Consider the following 15,874-nt stretch of genomic DNA (forward strand, 5'->3'; position numbering starts at 1 on the left):
TTTGAATTTTATGTTCTTTTGTTCATGCTTTTTGTATACTCCACACCAAACCCAGGAATAGAGTGCCATAGCCCCTTTTTAGAAAGTGAAATTGATAATAAGCCAAATACTTCTCTTTCTATCTCTCTCTAGAAGCGTATATTGTAGGTATTTTCAGCCAAATTAAGCTTACAAATAGTACTTGTACCTATAATAAGTACTTCTATGGTTTGCTCTTTTGTTTTTTAAAAATATTTTCAAAAAATGACCCATTTTTTAATACTATAATTTGCCAAGAAACTACTATGGTAGAGCAGATAAATTTGAGTGGATAAAGACATTGATTATCATTTTGAAGGTTAGTTTGATCTCTCATCTATACAATTATTGAATTAAAAAAAATTATTGGAGAATGAGAATCAAACTGTTCTCTCTTGAAATGGTAATCGGTGCTTTATCTGTTAAGTCATAGTGAATTATATTCAGGTTTACATTATTACCAAATTGATTTTTACTTTGTTTTATATGGGATAGTAATATATAATAATTGAATTACAATTCTCTAGTTCATTAATTACTCTAACTCGGTACGTTTGTTATCATTTTCACTCATACTAACTTTTGCCATGCCTCTCCCATTCTCTAGGAAGGAAAACGAAGCATCCTTTCCGTTTCCTAACCAAAAAACCATCCACATCCTTTCCATTTCCTAACCAAAAAACCATCCACATCCTTTCCATTTCCTAACAAAAAAAACCATCCATATTATGTGAGTGTGAGATCTCATATTAGTTATAAAGGGAAACGAAACATCTTTTATAAGAGTGTGAAAACTTTTCTTTAACAGATGCATTTTAAAACCGTGAGGGTGATATGTAATGGACCAAAGTAGACAATCGTTTACAAATAGTATCAAAGTCAGTCATCAGGTATTGTGCCAGTGAGGACGTTGGGCCCCTAAGTGAGGTGGACTATGAGATTCTATATTGGTTGGAGAGAGGAACAAAACATTATTTGTAAGGTATAGAAACCTTTCTCTAACAGACGTATTTTAAAACTGTGAAGCTGATAACGATACGTAACAAGTAAAAGTGAACAATATCTATGAGTAAGTTTTTTGCTAACCTTTTTAACCTATATATACACTTTATTCTCATTAGAAAACATAAATAGTGGTGAAATTTTTAAGAGAGGAGAAAGTAAAATATTAGTGTTGAGTAGTGGTGGGAGGAGGGAAGGGTAGCAGTAGTCGGTGGTTGGTAGCAGCAGAGAACATTAAAACCACCAGTTTTTTGGCATGACAGAGAAGGAAAAGGAGTAGAGAGTTAGGTAAGTGCTTACTGGGAGAGGCCCACCAGTCTGTCTTATTCAAATACCTAAACATGTGATGATCTGATCTGAATTATATCCATTATTTACCTTACCCCCTCCCCCAAAGTGCTTCTCTGCTGTCTTTCACCCATTTTCCTCCTCCCTCCCTTCCTTCCTTCCCTACAACATCCACTCTTTTTCTTTTTCTTTTTTGCATTTAGTATTTACTCCTTCCTATTTCAAACATCCCATATTCCAATCCTCTCCCCTCCCCTTCTTTCCACTTTTTCAACCCATCGGTTCTGACCCGACAACTTTTTAGTGCTCTATTATTGTCATGTTGATACGTCGTTAGATGATATGCTATTTTATTTTATGGGTATCAAACCATTCTAAAATACTTCTTTTAGGACAAATTTCTTCTCTGATTTGAGGGAATTGAGTTGGATTTATAAGATAAATGAGTTTTTGTTTAGAGGGTTTGGTGTGTAATCTGAATGGATAATGAGTTTTAGTTGTAGGGATGAATCAAAACAAAGGGCTTGTTTTTCTTTCTCCTTTAGGGGAAATGAGTGATTTCTTTTTTATTGGTTCACATGTGTTTCATCTTGTAACAGTTCAAATTCACCGTTAGTAAATATTGTCTCTTTAAGCTTTTCCTTTCAAGCTTTCCCTTGCGTCTGCTAGAGAGATTTCCACACTCAAAATCTCACCCATCTTCAACTTCTCTATATGGAAGGTTTTGAAGTCTCTTTTTTCTTCTTTTCTTCCTCTAATTTGATTCTGCCATTGGAATTGTGTATGGTGGTTTATGGGGTGACCTATTGTGACCCTTTCTTCTTCCCCAAACTTAACCTTTTGTTCTTAACAAAAATTCAATGCATGGTATTGGACACATGAAAAGGTAAGATGACTTTATTGAAATAAGTTCAAATTTCATAGTGGACTGGATGAGTTTCCAATAAGATATGAGGTTTTTATCGTCACGCGAAGATAATTAGATCAACATTTAAAAGCATCTACATTTGCGACAGATCAACATTTAAAAGCATCTACATTTGCGACGTATTTTTAGGTTGAAAGGTTCAAAATTTCATTCTTGTACTTAATTTGGATGCACAAACAAAAGAAAAAGATAAAAACATTTAATAATCTATTTAGCGTTCGAGAAAAACGTGTGATTGTAGATTTAAAGAGAGACCAAAATGGGAGAAGTTGAACCAAACCCCACAATCATACATTCATTCTATCTTTTCCTTCCTCCATAGACAGAAAGACATAAATCATCTTCCTTTTCTACCAAACTGCCAACTCTTCTAGAAACCCTCTCTCGTTCATCTCTCTCTCGTATGATCTTTCTCTCTCTAGGGTTTGTACGAACGATATCATACCTAAAGAACAAAGAACTCACAACTACCCCTCTTCTTAATGCCAAAAAAAATGATACTAAGAGAATAAATAACTTACCAATTCAAAAGTTCAAAACAAATCCCATATTGTAAGGTTCAAGATTTCAACTACCCATATATTTATAATAAATGACTGCCAAATTACAAGATGGGTTCCTAAATCATTGACATATTTTGAACTTTTTTTTTTTTTAGATATTAATCTATTTAGGTAGCGTAAAGTTTTAATTTTATGTCTAGTAAATTTATACAAATGATAGGTAAGTTGTAGCGCCCTTTCCATTATCATCTACCACCCTTTCCATTATCATCTACCACCCTTTCTTTCCTCCCGGCTATTCATGCATGAGGATCGTTGTACGTATGTTGATCTCGAAAGAGATCTTTCTTTCGACTTAGGTTTAAAAGCAAGTCGATGATGCCATAAGTCAAATGGTCAAATGAGACGAGAATCTTTCACTACACTTACAAGAGAGAGACAAAATTAAAAGTTTAAGAATTTATTAAACATGTTTTAGAAGTTTACCGACTAAACTTATAATTTAACCTTTATCGTACCCATATTCATATATATATATATATACAAAAAGCTTACCCCAGAGATTTAATGAAAGAGTATATGATTAATGGTGAACATTAAACAAAAGCAAAACTAAAGGGCCCACCAACCACTCCCTAATTAACCTATCTTACCAACCCACATCTAGAAGCTTATCAAAATCTCTCTCTTTCTCTCTCTTAACATGAGTCAAAACTCTATTAAAGCGCATGCCCCATTCCCCCCACAATAAAGTTCCAAAATTCAACAACTCTTCTTATTTCTTTCTCATATGTATTCATAAATTGCCTTTTATTTCTTCCATTGTTCTTTAACTTCTGAAAACCTCATCAACCCAGTTCAAGATTTGCAAAACCCACAAGGAAAAAAGTGAAAAAATAAAAAAATTCCGTCATGGGAAGGTCTCCTTGTTGTGAGAAGGCTCATACAAACAAAGGGGCTTGGACCAAGGAAGAAGACGGCCGTCTTATTGCTTATATCAAAGCTCACGGCGAGGGCTGCTGGCGCTCCCTCCCTAAGGCCGCTGGTCTCCTCCGCTGCGGCAAGAGTTGCCGCCTTCGATGGATCAATTATCTCCGCCCTGATCTTAAACGTGGAAATTTCACTCAACTTGAAGATGACCTCATCATCAAACTTCATAGCCTCCTTGGAAATAGGTAACTTTCTTTTAGGAATTTATAAATAAGGAATACATCTTTGTTGGTATGAAGCATTCAAAGCAAAGACACGAGAGTTTATGTTTAAAGTGGAAAATATCATATTATTGTGGAGATCTGTGATTCATAAGATTTTCTTGTTCTTCAAACTAATCAAGAAAGCTTTTTTATTGAGTTTTGATTAACGGGTACTTTTTGTTTTATCCATGCAGGTGGTCTTTGATAGCGGGAAGATTACCGGGACGAACGGATAACGAGATAAAGAACTATTGGAACACCCACATAAAACGAAAGCTTTTAAGCCAAGGAATCGACCCAACGACTCACCGTTCGATTAGTGGCTCGTCAATAGCGAAACATCCAGCTACCACCATATCCTTTGCTTCCAATTTTACCTTGGAGGATCAGGAAGATGGAAAGAAACCAGTTATGAATAGTTACAATCCGACCGAAGAAGAACAGTGCTTGGACTTGAATCTCGACCTTAGAATCAGCCCGCCACCGTACACGGCGGCGACCGTGAAGAATGAAGGGAGGAATAGTCTTTGCTTCTTTTGCAGTTTGGGGTTTGAGAATAGTAAGAATTGTAGCTGTGGAAATGGCAAAATTATTGCTTCTAGTGATGGTAATGGTAATGGGTATGATTTTTTGGGATTGAAAAGTTGTGTTTTGGATTGTAGAAGTTTGGAGATTAAATGACATTTAGAATTTGATTTTTTTTAGGGTTCTTTGTGATAATTCAAATTATAATGTGAAATTCGGATTCGGGTATGCATGATCATATTAATTGCCGGAATTTGATGTTTAGATTCGATACTGAAAGCCTAGATATATCTCTACGACACGACCACATTAGTTACTTGTTGCTTTTAAGAGAGAAGACTATTATCTCGACACGTCTCAATATTCCTTTACGATATGCCCACGTTACATGCTTCTCACTTTTAAGGGTGAAGACTATTATCTCCATATTGGTGGCATTAGGGGCGGAAACGGAAAAATCTTTTAAACGAGAGTAGGTTAGATCAAGTTAGATAGACATTTTTGTTCTGTTATGTCTTTTTTTTACTTTTCCAATTAGATTGATTTTTAAAAAAATGTCTCAACCCGACCTAATCAAACTCAAGAACATAGTGACGTTGGAAATATAAGTTATAGAATAGGGTGGTGGTGTAATTGAAGGAAGGGAAAGGGGTATTTTGGATAATTCACAAAAAGAAGTAACCGTCGAAAGTTGTATTTTGGTACCAACTTTATGGAGTGGTTGGTGGAAGCCGCCGTTGTACTAGAAAATGGCGGCCACCCCACGGCGGTGTTGGCGGTGACAGCCTAAGAATTAAATGTCCTTCCATTTTCTCTTCATTTTTTCAACCTATCAACACTTATAATTAAACTTTTAATTATATATTTAATAAATAATTAATTTTTTATTTTGTATTTCACATGTCTTTAATAAATACGAAAATTTTAAAAATTAATTACTATATTCAATATATATTTAAATTTTGTCTAATATAACCGACATTTGAGTTTATTCCTACTAAATTTGGGCAATTAAAATTTAATGTCTTATTAAACGTAATTTTTTTTAAAAAAAAAATACCAAAAATACAAGCTAGCCATTTATGGAAAATTACCAAATGGTCCTCCACTCCTTATAATTATGAAAAAAAATAGTCACCGCAGTTTTACCGGTCGCTGACCACGTTCGATAGGAATCATCGAATCAATAGCAATAAGTCCTGTTTGAAGAGGCTCATATACATAACGTCTCGAAATAATACCAGGAGCGAGGAATTCAATTAATCGAGATGAGAAGTTGAAATTTTACATCGACCATCAATAGGTTTAGCCAAGACGTTTATAACACGACTTAAATAAGCATCGCTTACTGGTAGGAGGTTGTTTGACAAAATAATATCTTTATCTACTTTTATTGTTTATTCTCTCGAATTTTGTTATTTTTGTAACGGTTGAAGCCCACCGCTAGTAGATATTGTCTTATTTGAGCTTTCCGTTTTAGACTTACCCTCGAGGTTTTGAAAACGCATCAATAGCCAGAGATTTCCAGACCCTTACAAAGGGTGTTTCGTCCTCCTCCCTAACTGATGTGGGATCTCACAATTTTGGTCCCTAAAATCTTAAGCTCGAGTTTATGAAAAAGTGTTACTCTTCTAAAATTCTCTTCGCTCGTACCTTCTCATTTTAAATAATAAATGAACGAGGTTATAGTCAGATAATAACGAAGAGAAAAAACAATATATTTTTTAATTTAATAATAAAGTATCACGTCATTTTTTAGCTACAATAGCGTAAACTGACATCAGAGTCAAATAAACTATATAAAATATTTTAGATTAAACAATTAAGTTATAATAAATTATAAATTAAATATTAATATTAAAAAATAATTAAATAATATGCCATACTTTATACAAGGAAGACTTCAATGATGGGCTAGGCCCATATAGATGAGGAGGGCCACCAAGGCCCAAATTTTATAAATCTACAATAAATGGCCCAACCCAAACTATATCTCATTATTTTTCCTGTAAATAAAGAGATCTTATTTATTTATTTATTTATTTATAAATATCTGGTGGGTATGTATGTATCAATATTTTCTAAAATATATGATTTAATCAATCATAATATAAAAAATATTTAATTCTTAGAAATTAACTTTATTTTATATAATTATTTTAATTTCTAATGTAGGTTTAGATTTTTTAGGTTAATATTTGAATTTTTAACTAAAGTTTATAAATATATATATATATAAATACTATTTTAACTCTTTTTAAATTTCATAAAATAAAATGGCTGGCAAAGTCATACCATGGATAACCCTAAACCCTAAACTATCGGAACTTTGCCCTTGTTGTCGGGACAACAAAAATGTGGGTGTGAGAAACCATCGATTTTGTTTGGTGGCTCGAGAATGGTTCTAGCTGTATTAACCGCATTCTTTGGTGTAGCTGGTTATTTCTTACCTCATGATCAAACTAGTCATGGAGTTGTCAAAATTATAACAGGGGTGTTGATATGGAAAAGAAACCACTACAAGGGGAGTAAGATTCGGATTACCTTGTTGATCGAATATCTCAAGGCAAGAACATTGTTTGAGATTCGAATCACTCCACAAGAAAGATCGATCATGTCTAGCTTGAATGATTCTTGTTGATCAAATATCTCAAGGCAAAAACACTTGCTTGAGATTCGAATCACTCCACAAGCAAGATTGATCATGTCGAGCTTGAATGATTCTACATGCAACCTAAACTACATAGAATTGCAAAGAAACTTAGTCATTGGCTAAAGAAGAGCACAAATGCTTCTTTTACTATATTTTTCAAGTCTCTTACACATACAACATACATGGCTTTATATAGCCTCAAAATGAAACTACTAAAGTCATTCCAAGAGTTGTAACATTCATACCTAATGGCCATAATTAACCATTATGTAATTGTAACCTATAGTAAATAAAGTCTTAAAATACATAAATGAAATACAATAACTCTAAATTGTAACCCACCCAAAATTTATAACAATCAAACTTCATTCTTCTTCAATGTGGCATGAATTGAAACATCTTTTGATAATTTTGACAACCTTTTCTTCACATCTTCATTGAAGTATATTGTATGATTGATGTCTTTTGGTTCATATCAGGTGTACTGGAAGCAATTCCATCCGACATTCTCAATTCCACTCCCTCCACCACTGCTTGCACATACACTTCCCTCAAAACGAGAACGCTCTCCTACTAATGTATTTTTATTCGAACCATCCCTAATTTTCTATTCATGTCAGAATCGTTTGTCAATCCATGTTGATAGTAGCAATGCCAAATGCTAATCGATAGCGATGATTCAAATCAAATCGTTTCTATTTTATCGAACGGAAAGCGGCTCAAAGAATCGGTAGAAAACAAGTACATGGGTAAATAGTAGCAGCTTTAAGTGGAAGACACAATGGACATAAAGTAGATAAAAAATTCCCTCTGTAAAAAGCAGTGAGATTCCTTCTCCAATTCATCTGTCTATTATGAAAATACAGTAAAATTATGAACTGCAGCTGTAAAAACTTTATGAAGGTAATTAAAAGTGTGATTCTCTTTTCCAACAAGACCATCAAATTATGTTGTTCTTAGGCAGCTATGGCTAATGATTTCAATCCACTTTGAAGCTTTAATCATTGATATGTTCCACTTTTTTCGATTCTAGGGTTTTCCCGACTTCGTATGTGCTCTTCGAAACCCTAATTTTTATGATTTAATGATTACCCTTTTGATTTCTCATAACGATATTAGTTTCTAATTTGCATTCCTATAATTTTAAGGATTAGGTCAAGCTCGTGCTACATACTCACCATTCTCGAATGTGCTCAAATTAGATATCTGGTTAGCTTACATCGCTATAGATTTGTATTATGTATTGTAGTAGCCCAAGCCAAGTTTCATATGAAAATAAGTTTGTATTACGTAATATAATAGCTTAAGCTCACTGTTAGTAGATATTGTCCGCTTTGGCCTATTACGTATTACTGTTAGCCTCACGATTTTAAAACGTGTCTACTATGAAGATGGTCTAGCCCTAATTTGACTAGTGTCTCGCACTGTCCAGTGGTGTCTACTATGGAGAGGGTCTATTCCTACTCTGACCATTACCTCGCACTATCCAATGATTAGCTCTGTTACCATTTGTAACAACTCAAACCCACCACTAACAAATATTGTCTACTTTGGCCCATTACGTATTACTGTCAGCCTCACGGTTTTAAAACGCGTCTACTATAGAGATGGTCTAGCTCTAATCTGACCAGTGTCTCGCACTGTCTAGTGGTGTCTACTATGGAGAGGGTTTATTCTTACTCTGACCAGTATCTCGCACTATCCAGTGACTGGCTCTGTTACCATTTGTAACAACTCAAATCCACCGCTAACAAATATTATCCCTTTTGACCCGTTATATATCCCCATCAGTCTCAGAGTTTTAAAACACGTCTTCTAAGGAGAGATTTCCACACCCTTATAAGAAATATTTCGTTTTCCTCTCTAACCGATGTGGGATCTCCCACGTAATGTTAAGAAATAATGAGCGATCATACCTCATAGGACATAGCTAGGGCATGCCCAATGCCAACATCCTTCCTTGTTTTCTTGTTTCTTAATAGCTTGACAATAATACTTTGCAAAGATGAAAAAGTAACTCTTTTGTGTCCAAAACAAATTCATCCAAATCCAATCACTTTCAAGTGTTTTTTTCTTCAAAACACTCAAAAATTGAATTCAAACTCCTTCACTTTCATTATTTATGTATGTAGCTACAAATAGTGTAATATCATTAATAGATGATTTTTTTTCCTTTTTCCAAAGGAATAATCCTTTTACACGAGAATATCGAAAAAAAATCGTTTAAATAAATAATAAAAGTTTAGAATAATAAAAGAACCATCCGAGTATATCTAGTTTTAGCGTGTTCGAAAATGTTCTTAGTTAAACAGGAAATTTAGTCTTAAACAGGAAATTTAGTCTAATTAATTCTAAACAAAATTGAAAGTTTAGAGTCTTATCAGACATACAAAATTGAACTCTAATTAATTTATTAAATATAAATTTAAACATTCCCAAGTTTAAGAATCAAACCGACCTAAAAGACAAAGATTAGAGAACAAAACAAAATGTCTCCCAACATCCAATCACCATGTTCTTGTTCTTACATTATGTTTTTTTTTTTTTTTTTTTTTTTTTTTTTTTGAAATTTTTTTTTGGGGTTNAAAAAATAAAGAGGGGCACGTGAGAAAAGTGAATTTGGTTTGCAATCATGTGGTCTCTCTTTCTTTCTACATCACTCCTAAGCAATAATAATAATAATAATAATAATAATACTTTTTAAAAATATTTTATTTCTCCCTTTTTCTTATATGATCTTTTCTTTTTGTCTTTGTCTAAGGTATTATTCTAATAAATTATATATATATATATATATATATATATATATATATATATATATATATATATATATATATATTTTAAATTTATTTTCCAACCACATTTTTTAAATATATATTGAAATTTTACTATATGTTTGAAAATAAATATATTTATGAATAATGAACGGGTTTTTTTGATTATATAAAATCTATAATAGAAATAATTAGCTTATATATTTTTTTAAAAAAATGTCTCAACTTGATCGGGTATAACTCACGAAGAGCTTTGATTTGAAATAGTAAAGGGTGACATTTTAGTGATAACAAGGTTGAATTTAATAATATAGTAATCTACTTGGGAACGCAAAATAGTCACTTATGCAAAAACCCACTCACACTAATTATATAACCCGGCTCTTATTTTGTTTTAATCCTCTTTTACTATTTTCAATATGCCCTACATTTTTACTTAATTACAAATTGGTCCCTCAAATTTTGATAAATTCCTTCGACACTTACATTGTTGAAAGTTGGAATACAAATTTTCATATCGTTATGTATCTTTGTTAATCTGAGTATAGATGTAGAGCATGAAAAAGATGTGTATGATGTACACTGACGCTCTACTGTCAATCTGAGTATGACTCTATTAATTCGACGCACTATCGTTCTAGTACACTTAATCCAAGTAAGCGTCTTGGTTGCTTCCACATCATCACTATATTAACTGTGAGATCCCACATCAGTTAGAGAGATAATGAAACATTTCTTACAAGGGTGTGGAAACCCCTTCCTAACATAAATGTTTTAAAACATTGAGAGGAAGCTTAGACGTGTGGTCTAAAGATACAATCTAGACTAACGATGAGCTTGGGCTGTTACAAATGGTATCAGAGTCAGGCACTGAGCGGTATACCAACGAGGACGTTGAGCCCCCAAAGGAGAATGGATTGTGAGATCCCACGTCGGTTGAAGAGGGGAACAAAACATTGTTTATAAAAGTGTGAAAACCTCTCCCCAATAGAAGTTTTTTATAATCTTGAGATAAAGTCCGAAAAGAAAGGTGTAAAGAAAACAGCGTCCACTAACGATGAGCTTGAACTTTTCCTCCAACGAAATCATATTCAAACGAGAGTTCGATCCCATGTTTACTAACCATCAAAAGAAAAGTTGTTAAAAAGTAGAGCTTAGTTTATTAGAAGGGTCTCCAAAATTCCTCTCGAAGTTGAAAACACTCTTTTCCCCACTCTTGGAGAGCCCACATGCTACCTTTATGTAGTGTATATATATATCCACACAGCTCTAAACCCTTCCTCTTCAGTGATCCTTCTTCTTCACCCAATACCCACTTCACATTCCCACCATTACACTCACAATTTACACCAACAGAGCAAAATGGCTACCACAACAACAACTGATAAAGTCATAGAAACAGTGATCGCCGGAAACTATGTCGAAATGGAGGCCGACGGCAACCGTTCCAACGCCAAAACCAAGCTCTCCACACTCTTCTGGCATGGCGGTTCCGTTTACGACGCCTGGTTTAGCTGCGCTTCAAATCAGGTATATATCCCTCTTCGATTTAGCCCCCATTGAGCTTCTGGGGTTTGATCATTTCGCCTCCAAATCACAGGTCGCTCAAGTTCTGCTCACTTTACCCTATTCATTTTCCCAACTGGGAATGCTTTCTGGCGTGCTGTTTCAAATCTTCTATGGCTTGCTCGGTAGCTGGACGGCGTATTTGATTAGCGCCCTCTATATTGAATACAGAACAAGAAAAGAAAGGGAAAAAACCGATTTCAGAAACCATGTCATCCAGGTTCATAAACTCAACTCTTTTGAACCCTTTTAGATGGCTTGATTTCTCATGGGGTTGCTTGTTTTTGTAATGTTCTTCAGTGGTTTGAAGTTCTTGATGGGTTGCTTGGAAAACATTGGAGAAACATGGGTTTGGCATTTAATTGCACATTCCTTCTGTTTGGATCTGTCATTCAATTAATAGCTTGTGCAAGGTATCATGAATTGCTTCTTTTAGTGTTTGTTCTTGTTTGTTTGCTTGTTTTTGGTTCATCTTAAGCTTGGGATTGTTTGGTTTGCAGTAATATCTATTACATAAATGACAACCTAGACAAGAGAACTTGGACATATATCTTTGGAGCTTGTTGTGCCACCACTGTCTTTGTTCCTTCCTTCAGAAACTATAGAATTTGGTCTTTTCTGGGTCTGTTGATGACCACTTACACAGCTTGGTACCTCACCATTGCCTCGATCGTCCATGGACAGGTATCAAATATTGCACTAAACTAAGCTCCATTGGGCGTGGTAATGGAGATTCTTTGTTGTTTAAGGTTTGATGATGGATTTGTAGGTGGAGGGAGTTAAGCACTCTGGTCCGACAAAGCTGGTTCTTTACTTCACTGGAGCTACTAACATTCTTTACACATTTGGTGGGCATGCTGTTACAGTGTAAGACAATGTCGTGGTCTTTTATGTTGTGAATGTTTTCTTGTTGGTTTTGTTGTTGTCTTCAAAACTCCATTGTTTGGTGGCATCTATGAACGTCTTGGTTGATGGTGTCTTTGTAAATTTGTCTTTACGAATTAATATTTGGAATTGTAGATATACTTTTTGAATTGAGTTGTCCTTATCAGCTGAGAGAGAGTATAAAAGATATCATCTTTTCAGGGGGCAAAACCCTTTTTGTTTCTTAGTTTGTCTCTCTCTCCATAGTGAGATCCTAGATTCGTTTGAGAGTGAAACGAAACATACTTTGTAGGGGTGTGGAAATTTCTCTCTAGCAGACGCATTTTAAAAACTTTGAGAGGAAACCTGAAAGGGAAAGCCCAAAGAGGACAATATCTGATAGCAGTGGGCTTGGGCTGTTAAAAATGGTATCAGAGCCAGAAACCAAGTGATGTGTCAATAAGGAGGTTGAACTTCGAAGGGGGTGGACATCAGGCGGTGTGCCAGCAAGAACGCGGCTACGAATGAGGGTGGATTGGGGGGTCCCACATCGTTTGAAAAGGGAAACGAGTGTCAGCGAGGACGCTGGGCCTCAAAGGGGGTGGACACCAGACGGTATGCTAGCAAGGACGCTGGGCCGCGAATGAGGATGGACTAGGGGGTCCCACATCGTTTGGAAAAGAAAACGAGTGCTAGCAAGGACGCTGAGCCTGAAGGGGGTAGATTGAACCTCGACAGGGGTGGACACCAGGCGATGTCCCAACGAGAACACTGAGTCTCGAATGGAGGTGGACTAGGGGTCCCACATTGTTTGGAAAGAGAAACAAGTGCCAACGAGGACGCTGGAGCTCGAAGGGGGTGTATTGTGAGATTCCAAATCACTGGTAGAGTAGAACAAAACATTTTTTATAAGGGTGTAAAAACTTCTTCCTAGCATAAGTATGTTAGAATATCTTTATGAATTCAGTCTTCAAAACAATACTTGGAACTCCAATTATTTTGTAGTGTTCAATGGAATTAGCTAAAGAAAAGGTGTTTGGTTGGTGGGAAACTGCAGGGAAATCATGCATGCAATGTGGAAGCCACAGAAATTCAAGGCAATTTACTTGGTGGCCACAGTGTATGTGCTAACACTGACACTCCCATCAGCAGCCGCCGTGTATTGGGCATTTGGAGACATGCTTCTTAATCACTCAAATGCCTTCTCACTTCTCCCAAGAACACCCCTCAGAGACATGGCTGTTATCTTAATGCTCATCCACCAGGCATAATCATATCACCATTTCCTTTACTTAACTGATCTTTTGTTCTATAACATCAAAATAAGGCTGATTTCTTTGTAATTCTTGCAGTTCATCACATTTGGATTTGCTTGCACTCCTCTGTACTTTGTGTGGGAGAAAGCCATTGGAATGCACGAATGTAAGAGCTTGTGCAAAAGGGCAGCTGCGAGATTGCCTGTGGTCATTCCCATCTGGTTTTTGGCTATAATCTTCCCTTTCTTTGGCCCTATCAACTCCACCGTTGGATCTCTCCTTGTTAGCTTCACAGTCTACATCATCCCTGCTTTAGCTCACATGTTCACCTTCCGATCACCTGCTTCCCGTGAGGTACGCCGCACTGGACTGTTTCTCTTTCTCTCCATGTTTTGGTAACGTGCTGTCACAGTCTAGCAGAAAAGCGGCTCAGTCTCCCATGTCTCTGTCTTAGTAGTTTAAAAAAGATACTGTCTTTGGAATTGCCCTCTCCTAGATAAGTTGGAAAAAAAAAAGGCACGAGATTCTGCAAAAGATCTGTTTTTTTTTTTTTATGGTTTTTAACTTTGTTGCTGCAGAATGCGGTGGAGCAACCACCTAAGTTCACCGGAAGATGGGTCGGAGCTTATGTGATCAATGCATTCGTGGTGGTTTGGGTGTTGGTCGTTGGGTTTGGATTTGGCGGGTGGGCTAGCGTGACAAATTTTATACATCAAATCGACTCATTCGGGCTTTTCACTAAGTGTTACCAATGCATGCCACAGACAACCACTCTCCCACCGTCGTTGCACAACGTCACGGCTGCACCTCCACCGCTGCTGCATCAGCACCACGTCCACCATATTGGTAGCCATTGATGAAATAGCTGAGGTTAAGGGATGATTGGGATGTGTTTTCTGTGCACTGTACTGCAGCCTAGAGGGGAAATGTGGTCTTGTTCATCCGAAATGGTACACTATATTATCCACCTGTCTCTTTTTACTTCGGCGTGGGCCTCTTCTTCTTTAATGGTACCTAAAAAAGAAAATGCAAGAACCTCCCTGCACCCAAATCACCAAGTAAATCATAGTTTTGGTTAGAATAGGCGAAATCATAAGTTTTCAAACGGATTTATAGAATTGTGTTCAAAATAAGGCTGCATAGCTGAGTAAATGAAAGAGAATAAGAAAAAAGCATTTAGCTGCTTGAACAATCTAAACTGCACAGTAACCTGTAAGTAACTTTCAATGTTTACGCCAAAAAGAAAGTAACTTGCTCGGTTTAATTCTGGAGTTCCATTGTGCGATGCGGGAGTGTAACATTCAAAGCCAATTTATATTATCCGCTTTGGCTCATTACGTATCGTCGCCAATTTCACATTGAGGTAGGAATATTTTATTTCCCTCCCCGACCGATGTTGGATCTCACAATCCACCTTCTCTTGGGAGCCTAGCGTCCTCGGTGGCACACCACCCAATGTTCCATTCTCCAACCAATGTGGGATCACATTCACCTCCCTTGAGGGCCTAGTGTCCTCGCTGGCACACCACCCCATGTCTATTCCACTCTTCAATCAATGTAGGATCTCACAATTCATCCCCTTTAGAGACTAGAGACTAGCATCCTCGCTAGCACACTGCCCGGTGTCGAACTTTAATACCATTTGTAACAGCCCAACCTTACCAACTAGTAAACATTGTCTATTTTGGCTCGTTACGTATCGCCATCTCGCCATCACCCTAACAATTTTAAAACGCATATGATAAGAGAGGTTTCCACACCTTTATAAGTTATGTTTCATTCCTCTCTCCAACACCCTGGTTATGTTTCATTCCTCTCTCCAACACCCTGGTTATGTTTCATTCCTCTCTCCAACACCCTGGTTTTCACACCCTTGGTAAGAAATGGTTCGTTCCCCTCTCCAACCGATGTGGGATTTCACAAGGGGATGATGTGGGATTTCACAAGGAGACGAGACTCGGGAGATTCAAGAAGCATGTGACTCTTGTAATAAAAATGAAGCAATTCCCTTTTCTTCTCCCATCAACAAGCTGATATTGAGAATCCATTCAAACCCATAACCAGAAGTAATGGAATCTTTCATAATAAAGAACACCACTATAAACAGGCTCCTCCTTTAAAGGGCACTTAGTGAACAGTAATGGAAACAGACGAGTTTGCAATCACTATTCACTTATTATCACAATTAGGAAAAACATCTCAATCAATGAACACACAGCTCTTCCACAAAAGTGTACCCGCTTTACTTCTTTCCAGCCTGCATTTCCCTTTCTCAGTCTCTGTTCATTCCATCAATAATTGCAT

The 15,874-nt window shown here is 36.3% G+C and overlaps 2 protein-coding genes across 2 annotated transcripts; both read left to right on the forward strand.

Moving 5' to 3' along the window:
• The first annotated feature begins 3,464 nt into the window (after positions 1-3,464).
• On the forward strand, positions 3,465-4,695 carry LOC111468486 (myb-related protein 308-like). The gene is made up of 2 exons (XM_023113742.1): positions 3,465-3,914; positions 4,127-4,695. Exons 1-2 carry the CDS (start codon positions 3,652-3,654, stop codon positions 4,611-4,613), a joined length of 750 nt encoding a protein of 249 aa, XP_022969510.1. The 5' UTR covers positions 3,465-3,651; the 3' UTR covers positions 4,614-4,695.
• A 6,417-nt stretch (positions 4,696-11,112) lies between these two features.
• Positions 11,113-14,554, forward strand: LOC111468472 (auxin transporter-like protein 2). Its single transcript, XM_023113724.1, has 8 exons — positions 11,113-11,414; positions 11,485-11,670; positions 11,751-11,863; positions 11,951-12,134; positions 12,220-12,317; positions 13,372-13,579; positions 13,667-13,924; positions 14,149-14,554. Exons 1-8 carry the CDS (start codon positions 11,247-11,249, stop codon positions 14,425-14,427), a joined length of 1,494 nt encoding a protein of 497 aa, XP_022969492.1. The 5' UTR covers positions 11,113-11,246; the 3' UTR covers positions 14,428-14,554.
• The last annotated feature ends 1,320 nt before the right edge of the window (positions 14,555-15,874 follow it).

The sequence above is a fragment of the Cucurbita maxima genome, unplaced genomic scaffold (genome assembly GCF_002738345.1).
Source record: "Cucurbita maxima cultivar Rimu unplaced genomic scaffold, Cmax_1.0 Cma_Scf00036, whole genome shotgun sequence".
NCBI lineage: Eukaryota > Viridiplantae > Streptophyta > Magnoliopsida > Cucurbitales > Cucurbitaceae > Cucurbita > Cucurbita maxima.

What these genes read in the sequence shown, in the direction of transcription:
- LOC111468472 (XM_023113724.1), top strand. Translation starts at nt 11,247, where the DNA reads ATGGCTACCACAACAACAACTGATAAAGTCATAGAAACAGTGATCGCC. An exon ending in TTAGCTGCGCTTCAAATCAG is followed by an intron (nt 11,415 to 11,484) that starts GTATATATCCCT and finishes TCCAAATCACAG; the next exon opens with GTCGCTCAAGTTCTGCTCAC. An exon ending in GATCACCTGCTTCCCGTGAG is followed by an intron (nt 13,925 to 14,148) that starts GTACGCCGCACT and finishes TTGTTGCTGCAG; the next exon opens with AATGCGGTGGAGCAACCACC.
- LOC111468486 (XM_023113742.1), top strand. Translation starts at nt 3,652, where the DNA reads ATGGGAAGGTCTCCTTGTTGTGAGAAGGCTCATACAAACAAAGGGGCT. An exon ending in CATAGCCTCCTTGGAAATAG is followed by an intron (nt 3,915 to 4,126) that starts GTAACTTTCTTT and finishes TTATCCATGCAG; the next exon opens with GTGGTCTTTGATAGCGGGAA.